This window comes from Pinus tabuliformis, chromosome 8 (genome assembly GCF_031772625.1).
Source record: "Pinus tabuliformis cultivar Carrire ecotype Pingquan chromosome 8, CPIR1, whole genome shotgun sequence".
In the NCBI taxonomy this organism is placed as follows: Eukaryota; Viridiplantae; Streptophyta; class Pinopsida; order Pinales; family Pinaceae; genus Pinus; species Pinus tabuliformis.
In genome coordinates this window covers 1,705,090,265-1,705,103,294 of record NC_142294.1, presented here as the reverse complement: position 1 = coordinate 1,705,103,294, position 13,030 = coordinate 1,705,090,265, and the positions used below count along the sequence as shown (strand labels likewise).

Below are 13,030 nucleotides of genomic sequence, written 5' to 3'. Positions count from 1 at the left end.
TGTGATGTCTTGTAAACATCTTGACTTAGTCAAATTACATATTTTTTTTTTAAATAATAATTAAAATTAAATTGAGTAAAATAATCAATTTATCTTTGGTGATTATTTTACTCCAAGTTTTTTTTTTCCTGAATTTGTCTACTCCTATATTGATACAAAAATATTTTTACAAAGAGGCAGTGGCCTCAAGAAATCTAGCCTAGAGATGCGGCATGCTCGCATTAGATAGCTGAACACTGATCAAAAAGACTTGTTGAAGATTGACCAGAAGAGCTTCTAGGACCATGACCATGACTTGCTCATAGAAACAAAATATGCCAATATCGAAACTGAAGACTGACTAGAGGTAATTCAAAGACCAAAACAGGTTAACTAGGCCCATACAAATAAACAGGGAAGTGTTGCCCAATTCAAAACTAAAATCTGACCCATTAAAAAACTATAACCATAACTGAGACCCAAAGACACAGTCAGAAGAGTGTCGCCCACGTAGGGGAAACCGACAATTTAACTTTAGAAAAAAGCTCTGAGCATGAGAACTGTAGACCATATAATGACTATAAAACAAGAGGGAATTGAGCACCTTCGAGCAATAGAGAATCAAAAGCCATTGGACGCAGACCTGATTAAGCTTCATGACAGATGGAAGGCGACTCTTCAACAATATGACACCCATATTTGTAGAGATATCCATCCTCAGAGGGATGGCCCTATTTTCTTAAAGAACCGCCAATAGTAGGGACGATCGGACCAGCTTGAATGTTCATGTCCTGGGTTGGAGTGCCACCAGGATCCTTACTTTGCTTGTTGTCAATCTGAGAAGTGCCATGCTTATCTTCCACCCTCGTCTCCAGAGTCACCCCTAGTATCACAGCAACTAGACTAGAAGTATCCTCTCGAAGCTCAATGGTGACTGAAGCTATGAAGGAGAAATTACTGAGTGTACAGGGGAACTAAAAATGAGCGGTGTGAGATTGAGAATTATGAGAGCATGCTGCTAAATTTTGTTGCCCTCAACCCCGTCCATGACCACTGCTGGTAACGAGATAGCGTTCAAAGCAGAAGTCCGAGGAATAAGATGAGGAGTTCGAAGTAGAGGACGAGGGCTGGCGAATAACTCGCCCACGGGAACTTCCCCTCCTGCAGCACATTCTCTGGCACAATCTAGGCATAATGAAAAGAGCAGGAGGTGCTGAATAGGTAGCAGTACTATGAAGGCAGGGGGGACTGAAAGGGGCCTAGCTTCAGCTCACAGAGGAGCACTTGGAAATATTGAGGATGAGCGACAACTGAATTTGTAGAATGGGCTTTGTGAAACAGAAATCCAGACAATAAATCAACACAGCATTCTAAAGCACAACGTTTCCCTGGACTGGTCCGAGAGTGAGGCTCTACGACAGCAAGGGAACAACACGAGCATAGGGGAGGAGCATGAATGAATTCTTGGAGGGGCGCCATGACAGATGAACTTGCAGGTTGGTGTGGAGGGACAAGCTGCATTAACATAGCATTGAAGATGTTAGAAGAAGACTTAAAGACTGGCATCACGCGAGGCCAGATGGTGGTGGTAATAAGCCACGTGCCAACCCACCAAGCCGCCCATGTACAGAACGAAATGTTACACACTCACATCCGAGATACTCCAAGTTTTGATAACCCATAGTTTTCTTATATATATCTTACGAGCTTAAATCTATCTTAACTCTGAATCTACCAAGTCATGAAGTGAAAATTTCTTCTAGAGTAAAAAAAATATGATCCCTCTTAAAATTTAGTAGATCCAAAATTAAGATGGATTTAAATTGATACATTTCAAATTAACATGAATCTATGTTGATTTTACTTATAAAATAATATCAAACATAATATTAATATATATATATATATATATATATATGTATGTATATATCATGGGCCTTGAGAGGATGGAGGTCGTTCGTGCGGGTTTAGGGTAAAACCCTAGGGTTTTACTGAATTTACTGCAGGCCGCAATCCCTGTACCGTCGTCGATTACTGCTTCTTGCCGTTTTGTTTTCACACTCGTCGCTTTCGACTGCCGACTTCTTGCTGGGGAAAAGGGGGACAATATGGAGGTGGAAGAGGTGGATTACTCCGAAGAGCCCTTTCCGGACCGGGTTATATTTGGGAACCCCAGTTTCTCATCGACGGTTACTGTCTCATCCCCGTTTCATGTCCTAGCTTCGCTCTCAACTTTGCCTATAGTTTCTTTACCCATGCACTGCTTTGTGCCTCTTCTCACTGGGTCGCTTTCCGAGTCACCGAGCTTCGAAGTCCCCCATATTTCTCCAGGGTTGACACATCTTGGGGGGTGCGGGATACTTGGGCATAGATCTATTCTCTCCTGAGATCAGTAAAAATCTTCGGGTTGTGAATGTGTACGGACCCTGTCATCAAAGGGAACAGTTCTGGCAACAGTTTTTAAACCTCTCGATCTTGGCATCTGACCACATTATCATCAGAGGGGATCTAAATTTCTCCTTGGGGTTCATTGAATCGTGGGGGTCTTCGGCTCAGATAGATGCTATCACTAGACACATGACAAACCTTCTGGAATAGACCAATTTTGTAGATGTTCCCATGCACAAACCACTCCCCACCTGGAGAAATAGAAGGGCGGGTGATGCAGCACTCGCTCGTAGACTTGACAGATTTTTTATGAAGAGCCCGCTCATACAACAATTGCACCACTACAAGCAATGGGTGGGCATAGGGGGAATATCGGATCATTCTCCTATATATCTGGAAATGCATGGGCCACATCAAAAGCCGAAAGCCCCCTTTAAATTCAACCATGTCTAGTTGTAGGACCGAGCCTACATCAAGTGGTATCTGAATTTTGGACTTCCAACCCCATCCATAGAGATGAATCTTTGGAAAAGGGTTTTTGCAATAATCTTTCCAATCTCAAACATTTCATCAATTGGGCTAGGGAGAAGCTTATTCGGGAGAACTCTCAGTTAACTCAAATTGAATCTAAGATGAGCTTTTTACTTGATGATCGAATTTTGGGATTCATCTCTGCGGAAGATAAGACACATTTGATTGAGTTGGAAAACCAGAAGGCTCACATTCTAAAGGAGCGCGAGGAATCCCTGAGGCTAAGGAGTAGAGCGATTTGGCTAAAAGCTAGTGACGACAATACAAGGTTCTTTCAAAACTATGCAAAGGGTCAAAAGATTTCAAATACCATTTGGAATCTTCCTTTACCTAAGGGAGGCTTAGCTGACTCTTTCAACAAGCTCTCCCACCTAGGCACCACTCACTTCAGGAACCTATACAAGAGCCCTCCTGATTCTAATCTTGCTGATATTATTAATGTGGCCGGTCATTTTCGAAGATTTGTCAATGAGGATGATGCAGAAGAGCTCTTTGTACCGGTCACCTCTGGGGAACTTGAAGGCACGTTAAAATGGTTCAAAAAGGACAAGAGACCAGGCCCAGATGGCTGGACCATTGAATTCTATCTTGCTTTCTATGAGATCTTGGGGCAGGACTTTCTGAAAGTGGTGGAGGAGAGCAGAACTACAAGATCTCTATACCATTCCATCAATTCGACCTTCATTCCTCTCATCCCAAAGTCCAATTCTCCATCCTCTTTTGATGATTATAGACCTATATCTTTGTGCAACTGCCTCTACAAGATTATATCAAAGATTATTGCCAATAGACTCAGGCCTATCCTCTCCCGGCATATCGCACCGCAACAATTTTCCTTCCTTAAATCCAGACAGATTCATGAAGCTATTGGATCAGCTCAGGAATCCATCCATTCTATCTGGACTAGACATCTAAAAAGAATCATTCTTAAGATTGACCTGTCCAAAGCTTTCGATCAGGTCAGCTGGCTTTATATTAAGATGCTCCTCATCCATTTGGGTTTCCCTCACAATTACATTTCTTGGATCATGGCGTGCATTACCACTCCCACTTTCAGTGTTCTCATAAATGACTCGGCTCTCATTTCTTCCACTCTTAAAGGAGACTTAGGCAAGGTTTCCCTCTATCTCCTCTCCTCTTTCTTATTGTCATGGAAGGCCTCAGTCGCCTCATTGCATCAGCCAAGAGGGAAGGAGACCTTTTTGGCCTCAAGATTTCGGATGATTTCTTTCTCACCCACCTTCTATTTGTGGATGACGTGCTTATCCTGTTGGATGGCAGCATCAGGGACTCCCGTTCTTTCTCCAAGATTCTACTCCTCTTATCGTCTGCTTCCGGGATGCTTGCTAATCAATCCAAATCTACCATCACCTTTGCTCGCACTTCAGTCCATGAAACCCATTTTTCTCATCAGATATTTCCCTACAGTATTCACCCTTTGGACTGAGGTCTCAAATATCTGGGTTTCTGGCTAAAACCCACCTGTCAGAGGATTGCAAATTGGGTCTGGCTTGTGTCAAAACTGGAGAAAAGACTATCCATATGGAGTCACAGATATTTATCCAGGGCGGGTAGGCTAGTTCTTATCAAATCGGTCCTAGAAGCTACCCCAGTTTTCTGGATGGCTCTTGCATGGATCCCAAGCAATATTTTATCTTGTTTGCAACAACTGTGCAACCGATATCTCTGGAACGGGAATCAAGACAAAAAAATCTTTGCCTGGATTAACTGGCAAAAGATTGCATTGCCTAAGAAATGGGGAGGTTGGGGATTCAAAGATCTCCCTCTATTTCTGCAGGCCCTTGCTGCAAAAATGAGTTGGACCTTGCTGATTGGTCAGAACTTATGGACTCATATCTCATATCATAAATACATTTGGCCAATGAACATGTTGGATTGGGCTCAACTGCCAAGCTGGTCGACGACAGGCATCTCATCCATGTGGAAGGCATTACTCCACTCCTTGCCCCATATAAGAGACAATCTGGTGTGGAGGATTAATGATGGTTCTCTGGCATGGAATGGTCTGGATCTCTGGATTGGAGGTGGAGGTAGACAGTTACTTTCTAGAGACATCATCATGTATCTACACTCCCATGAGATTAGGGTATTCTCACACATTGCTGATCAACAAAATACAAGTATATTTTCACAGGCATGGAAATTTGCTCGTCAACTCGATCTTCGCCCTAGATGGCACCAGGAATGGCATGATTATATATCTGTGCTATCCTAATCTCACATCAGGATTAAAGAGGGACCTGATGAATTAGTCTAGTGTTTGGAAAAGAACGGCATATATTCCCCAAAGTCAGGATACATTTCCTTGATTCATTACAAACGACTAGAGCATATCACTAACTGGTGGAGAAACATATGGAAACTCACTACACCGCAGTGCATGATATTATTCTTCTGGTGCACACTTAGAGATAAAGTTCCCACGGGGGATCACCTAGCTCATAGATCCATATATGGGCCAACCTGGTGTATTTTGTGCAAATGCGCATCAGAATCAACTGAACACATTTTTTGCAGTGCACAGAACTGCACTCCCTTTGGAGAGCTTTATCCTCCTCTATCCGATTTTCTCGGCAAAGGGTTGGCAATGGTCTAGGCAGTGCTTGGGATGACTCGTCCAATAGACACAAGGGATCCAAATTATTGAGCCTCCCCTTGCTTGTCAATTGGTATATCTGGCTGGCCCGAAACCACTTCATATTTGATAACAGACCTGCATGCTGGCCACTCATAGAGGCTAGTATAATCTCTGCCTATAACGAATTGCGAGACCCTCTTCCACCTAGAGAGCATCGCTCACATCCCCCACCTAGTACTAACAAGAATACCCCCTGGGCCTTCTTTGATGGTGCAGCTAACCAAGAGGGCTGTGGTGGTGGCTTCATTCTGTACATCAATGAACAACATATCTATAAAGTCAAGATGGGATTAGGAGCTGGAACCAATAATTTTGCGGAACTCGTTACCCTCTGACATTTATTACATTTCTCCTTGGGACACCAGCGCATCAATCTAAATATTTTTTTGGGACTCAAAGATTGTTATAAACTAGTTGAATGGCATTTCTACATGTCACTCTCACACACTCATCAACATATTACACGAAGTAAATATTTTCAAGGCAGAATTTAACCATATCTCTTGCAATCATATTTACAAGGAGCATAACTGCAGTGCTGACCAACTATCCAAGGAGGCCGCGACATTACCTAGAGGTGAATGGGTGATAAAAGAACAGAGGAGGACAAATGAATACCAGTATTATCATCGGCCATATATAGAACAACACTATCAGGGGGATCTCAGTCCTTGAACAACATCTTTTCTTATGTTAAAAATTGTAAGAAACACAAAAAATTTGAAATTTTTTTAATATACACTGGCATACAAAGAGCCCTGAATGGCTTATGTACAGCCCTGAATGGCTTATGTACAGGCTTATACAGGCATATAATAGTATATTCTCAGCGGATATTATGGCAAATTCCCGTTCGTGGTGGTGTATCTGGAAAGCTCATAATTTTTATTTGTGTGACAATCCATGGTGACCGCATCTACAATATGTAATCTTTTTATATTAATAGAAAAATTATGGATTTTTCCAGGAGAAAATATATAAATATATAAAATAATTAAAATTTCATGTAAAAAATTATCATTTTATCCCCTCAAGAAAATAATCTCGTATATTAATTAATATAAAACAATTGAAGGATTGGTACTATCTATGTTTGACCTTGACCTCACCCATATTACATGAACAAATTATAATTTCACTGTGCTTTCAAGTTGCGGTGGTGGAAGGATAAATTAAGTTGGCGAGTAATCTTGTTAACGTAATTTACGTAAACTCATATTACATCATCAACAAATTATAGATTCACTGTGCTTTCAAGTTGTGGTCTAGGAAAGATAAATTAAGCTACCAACCATCTATGTTTGGCCTTGACCTCAACCATATTACATCAACAAATTATAAATTAACTGTGCTTTCACGTTGGGGTCGTGGAAGGATAAATTAAGTTGGCGAGTAATCTTGTTAACCTAATTTAGGTAAACTCGTATTACATCAACAAATTATAGATTCAATGTGCTTTCAAGTTGGGGTAGTGGAAGGATAAATTAAGTTGGGGAGTAATCTTGTTAACCTAATTTACTTAAACTCATATAACATCAATAAATTATAGATTCACTGTGTTTTCAAGTTGTAGTAAACTCGTATTACATCAACAAATTATAGATTCAATGTGCTTTTAAGTTGTGGTAGTGGAAGGATAAATTAAGTTGGGGAGTAATCTTGTTAACGAAATTTACTTAAACTCATATAACATCAATAAATTATAGATTCACTGTGTTTTCAAGTTGTGGTTGTGGAAGGATAAATTAAGTGTGAGGAGTAATTTTGTTAATGTAATTTATGTAAATTTGATTATATAAAGTTATAGGTAGTTTTTTGCTTTGAGTTTTACAATTCAATATGGGTAAATGTGTGGGTATAATATAAATACCATATGCCAAAAAATCATAGCTTATTTTACAATCAAAATATTTTACAAAAATATGACAAGATTATCAACTATGGATATCATTAACTTCTAAATATGTTTTGTTACAATACCATGGGCCAATACCATGCTTATCAATACCACAAACCAAAAAATCCTAACTTATTTCACAATAAAAATATTTTATTTTATTTTTATAACATATTTTTAATAAAATAAGGAAAAAACAATTAATTAAACTATGGTTTTAATAAAACCAGCTTAGATCCAGCTTAACCCCTAGTCTATGAAGCCCTAGAGGAATTCAATATCTCCAAGTGTAAACTTGTTTTGAAGTACAAAATTTGAGAAAATGTTTACACCAGAAAAAACCAAATCTCTAAAGACTTGATAGATCCAAATTTAAAATAGATGTAGCCTGATATTATAAATCATGATATTAAGCCATATATTTATATGGTGGGTCAATACAATTAATAATTTTTTAAATCTAAAGCTTTAAAATCATCCCGATAAACCTAATCTTTGACCCAAAATAAAATAAAATATTATAGTAGTAGAGGCGATGCCTTATATAAGTACGTGACATTTCAGCTCTCTTAAGATATGTCGAAATATTGGGGATACAAATCGGGTGAAAGACAGTGTTTTGAAGATTCAAGTTATCTCTGTAGTGATGGCCGTAATTACCGATCTTCCATATGATCTCGTTCGACAGTGCTTGCTAAGAGTTCCCTACACCTCACAGCTGGGAAGCGATGCTGAGTGACCCTAACTTTTATTCTGATAGAAAAATCTCTGGAAAGAGCGATCAACTTTTATGTTTTCTTAAAAAAAAATACAGAACATTATGTCAATGGGATAACAGTGTATGACCCTGTGAAGGGCACCTCGGAAAGTGTACCCATCAGTATTCCCCACTGTTGTGGTATTCATATCTCCCATAAGTGTGTTTGTGTGTAGGAAGCTCGTTCTCATAGGCGGAGTGCATCTGGCCGGCTGGAGACAACTGAAGAGTATTTACATTTATGATTTTGTGTCCGCCAAATGGAGCCGCGGAGCTGATATTTCCAATTTTCGCTACTTATTTGCGTATGCCGCCTGTTCTTCCACTGGACGTATCTACTTTGCCGGCGGTTACGACAGGCAACTCAACCGTTTGGCGACTGTAGAAGCCTATGACGTGGAGGAGGATAAGTGGGAAGTTTTGCCTCCCATGAGCCAACCACGCATCGAATCTCTGGGTGTTTGCGTTGAAGGAAAATTCATGGTATTAGGTGGATCGAATGACAGAAGTGCAGAAGTTTTCGATCCGAGGGAGGGAAGGTGGACAAGGTTGGAAAATATGTGGAGTTTAGGAGGACCAGGAAGTTCGTCCGTGCCTTCTGGGCAGTTGTATGCGTTGCATAAAAAGTTTGCTTCTTCTCGGGAACACTTTGGCAATGCTAAACAGTGGCACGATTGGATGGTTTGCTCCTGGGGGCGCAATATGTGTCATCTGGTTCACCTCGTGACTGGCGAGTACGTCACAGTTCCTGACATGTTCGAACTGAGTGAGAAAGAATTTGTGCACCGTGTAACAACCTTGGAAATTTGAACGCTAATTTTCTCGATCTGGGATTAGATGAACCCATTGAAATGCAATGAGAATACCAATCCAATCAGCTTTACATAACCTGCGAGCAATAAAAGTGTTTTTTGAGTTCGTGCTTCTATGTTTCCTTACATGTTTGAGTTTGTAAAAATAATAGAAGTAGTCATATTCAGAAAAAAAATGTTTACCTCTATATATATGTAGTTTAATATATTTGTTGGTTATAGATAAAGTTATGATTATGCTTTTAAAAATATATATTTAATTAGTATTTTTGTCAATGTTTATTTATTTTTATTTGTAGTGCTAGGTTTTTTTTTTTTCACTATAAGTTTTTTTTTAATATATATCAATACGTTCATTTAATATGCTCCATATATATTAATATCTATGTAAAAATTTTAAAGTAATAATATATTGTAATTTTTTATTTATTTTTTATTGTTTTTTAGGCGCGCTCTACAGCCCAGTGTATTATAGATCTCATATAAAAATGTAAATGTAAACGCAATGTTTAACATTTAACATTTTTAATCTAATATTGGCCGGATTTAAAAATCAATCTAATTATTATTATGTATAAACACAATATAAATTTAAAATAAAGAAGTTTAAGAACACCCAAAAAAAAGGTATGGTAAGTAAATAAAAATATAAACAAATCATAAGTATGGTAAATAAATAAAACATTTTCTTAAGTAATGTTTAACATTTAACATTTTTAAAAATCAATCTAATTATTATAATGTATAAACACAATATAAATTTAAAATATAAAGAGGTTTACTAACACTCTAAAAAGAGGTATGGTAAATAAATACAAATATAAAGAAACCATAGGTATGGTAAATAAATAAATACAAAACAGGTATAAAGAGATATGGTAATATATATATATATATATATATATATATATATATATATATATATAATAGGATTAGAAATCAACATCTAATTATATACCAAGTCTATGGGCCAAATTATTATTAATAACATGTGTTATCACTCAGGTTGTTCCCCAAAGTTGTAAGAAAGGGAATACGGCCGAGGTAACCACAGACCAATCTTTTAGATACAGATTCTATCCAATCTGCATCCAGAGAGGGCTCTCTCTTTATAATCTAGCTTTGTTTTGATATGTGTTAGACTAGTTATGAAGTACAAGGGTTTTGTTTTGAGTTTGGTTGGAGAAATGGAGATTCAACAGAACAGTGAGGTTAAAACTGAAGAGTTTTAGTCCATTGGGCATGATGGAATCAAAGGAGGATAGCTTCCTGGATTCGGTTTCTAACTGAGGATGGTATCACAGAGCAAGGTACTCAAATATGAGACAATTCATAGCCTGAAATCAGATGGAATGGAATCAATGGGTGAAGGGTAATTAAGAATCCTTCATCATGTTGACAGAGGGAAAATGGATGACTACTATTAAGGAGCAGTTAAGAATTCCTTAGCAAATATTCAAGAGGAAAGAATCAGGGGAAATAGGAGCAATTAAGAATTCATTGTTTATTCTAATTTTGAAGAAAACATTGATAATAATAGAGACTGAACACAGAGTGCAATCAAGCAAATTCTGAGTTATTCTTTCTCTCTATTATTTAGATCATGAAACATATATGATAAAACATAGAAACTGTAAAACACAAGTTAGAAGGGACTTATTGATCCATAAGATGATTCAAGAATTCTGTAACAGGTCTTCAACATCAATTCTCCATCTAGTAGGCCAGACAAAAATGGTTCCAACAACTTTTTATTCCAAAAAACTTCAGTATTACAATCACAAACTATGAACACCCACCAACCCCAAATACTTCGTCTGGGGGGTATTTATACAAAATATCAAAAGATCTTACAAAATATCTGGTAGAAATAATATCTAGTGGTGATTAATGCTTCTTTTACAAAAGATAGAGACAAACAGTCTCGGAAATAGGGAAGCAATAAATTGACGTTGTGCTGGCCACTCCCTCTTTATTGAATGTACCAGAGGTAGGTTTTGTAAGTTGTTTTACAGCTGTCCCCCACTGATATTCCGTGTTGGTTACTCCATCCTATGTCGGATGTTCTTCAACTCTGATGTGATGTGCTTTGACCCGCATGACTCTGATTCATTTCTGTTCTCTGCATTATAGTAGATGGTCCAAAATTTTCAATTGACCAAAGATACCAAAGATAAGTTTATAGAATCTCTAACATACTTTGCCACCACTGCAGTCCTGGTAATTTATGTCTCTGAAGCTTCCTCAAAGTTTCGTCAGTCTCTGTGTATCTGAAGAAATTAGCTAGGATGGTGAACAGATGCTCTACCTCGTGCTCAATGTAGAAAAAAATTTACAGGCTGTCGTATAGGGCTTGGCCAGATGGAAGTGCCTTCTCTCCTAAAGTACTTGATGATGTATTAACTTGATCAACAGCATATTTATTCAATTTGTGCGTGTAATCTACATGTCTCATCAGATGGTCATTACTCCCCAAAGGACTTGGCAAACCCTTTTTATGCAAGACTGTAAACTTTTCTGTGAAAGAATGAATCTCCACCTGCATGTCCTGACATCTCCTTTCCAAATTTTTCATCAGAGTTCTCATGGTTAGAACTCTCTTGATTTCTAGAATGGTGTCTGTTCTATCTCTGATTTCCATTGCCTCCAATTCTTCACTGGTCTTGGTGTTCAAAAAATGTATTAGCCGGTTAGCTTGTTCAGGCATCTATCCCAATAAATCCCTTACCTTTTGAATCTCTACTTGGGCCACTCTTACTAGGTCAATCTGCTCATAGATGACTTGGATAGATCTCCACACATTACTAAGGGATTGATTGATGTCGGTCCACAAAATTCATTTGATTTCTGCTAGAGGCTTATCCAGAGAGAGATCCTTTTCTAATGCTCTCACCTTGTTCTCCAATGTTTTGACCTCCCTTGTTTTCTCCACCACATTCATTTTGGATTTATCATAATTCTTTTCCACCTTTGCCAATTTCTCTTTGACCAGTTTCAATTCTGATACTTGCAGCTTTAATTCTTCCACAACTTTTATCAGTTGTTTTGTACTTATAGTAGTATTGTTGCCTGGTGCTGTTGTTGAGGTACCTGTGATGATCTCTACTGTTGATGCTTGGACAGTGGGAGGCAATGCTGTTATAAGTGTGGAGGGGGTAGTAGTGACTCTTGGGGCTACTTCAGGTGGCTGGGAGGTCGACTCTCCCTACTTTTCTTATAGAGCTTTCTCCAATGCCTACTCTATCTCACTCAATCTACTCATTCAGTCTCAAGAGTAGGTCAATCATGTCCTCTTCAGATTTCTGTTGTACAACTTCTACAGTTTGTGGATGCATAGAAGGAGGCAGTTTCAGTTGTTTTCTGAGGGCAGCAATGTCCTCTTCTTTCTTCTTCATCAGTGTCTTTATTCCTTTGGCATCTTTAGGATCATGTCCCAGTTCAATGATAATTTCTTCCAAGGATTTGATCTTGTTGTCCTTTGCTAGAGAAGAAGTTTTCTCCAAATCTAACTGAGCAGAGGTATTATTTAAGGAGTTTTTCAATTTATGAGCTAACATAGTTTTATCAGCTAGTGTGGAGTATACCATCTCTCCAGTCTGTTTATGTAGCTCAATCTGGTCCATTGGATGAATATCGCTGGCTAAGACCTCCAGATTTGTCCTGATGTAATGAGCTGCTAATTGTGGTTGCTGCACCTTGGGCTTAAATAACTCATGATCATTTTTCCCTCCTTAATTTCATAGGCAGACATCAACCTTTGCTGGTTTGTGGGGGCCATCTTAAGATACTGGTTATAAATCTGCAGCCTTAGTGGGTCATTTCTAGCCTTTATCTCTGTGAACGTCCTTTTGATGTCAGAGGCCTACTTACTTGGTGGCCTAGTGGATGAAACTTCCACACTATGTTGCCTTTCTAGCTCCTGCCTATGTGAGTGTTAGGTCCCTATAATACTAGTGATTACCCCATTACTATTGTAGTTGTACCCCTTATTAATATTGTTGTGGCCT

General features: G+C 38.5%; 1 protein-coding gene across 1 annotated transcript; it reads left to right on the top strand.

The window, feature by feature from the left end:
• Positions 1-8,100: 8,100 nt before the first annotated feature.
• LOC149242822 (F-box/kelch-repeat protein At2g44130-like) lies at positions 8,101-9,021 on the top strand. Its single transcript, XM_089371026.1, has 2 exons — positions 8,101-8,189; positions 8,388-9,021. The coding sequence occupies exons 1-2, from the start codon at positions 8,101-8,103 to the stop codon at positions 9,019-9,021; spliced, it is 723 nt and encodes a 240-aa protein (XP_089227152.1).
• The last annotated feature ends 4,009 nt before the right edge of the window (positions 9,022-13,030 follow it).

Excerpts from the sequence above, each read along its gene's own strand:
- LOC149242822 (XM_089371026.1), top strand. The coding sequence starts at position 8,101 with ATGGCCGTAATTACCGATCTTCCATATGATCTCGTTCGACAGTGCTTG. Across the intron at positions 8,190-8,387 it reads CAGCTGGGAAGCGATGCTGA|GAAGCTCGTTCTCATAGGCG; the intron begins GTGACCCTAACT and ends GTTTGTGTGTAG.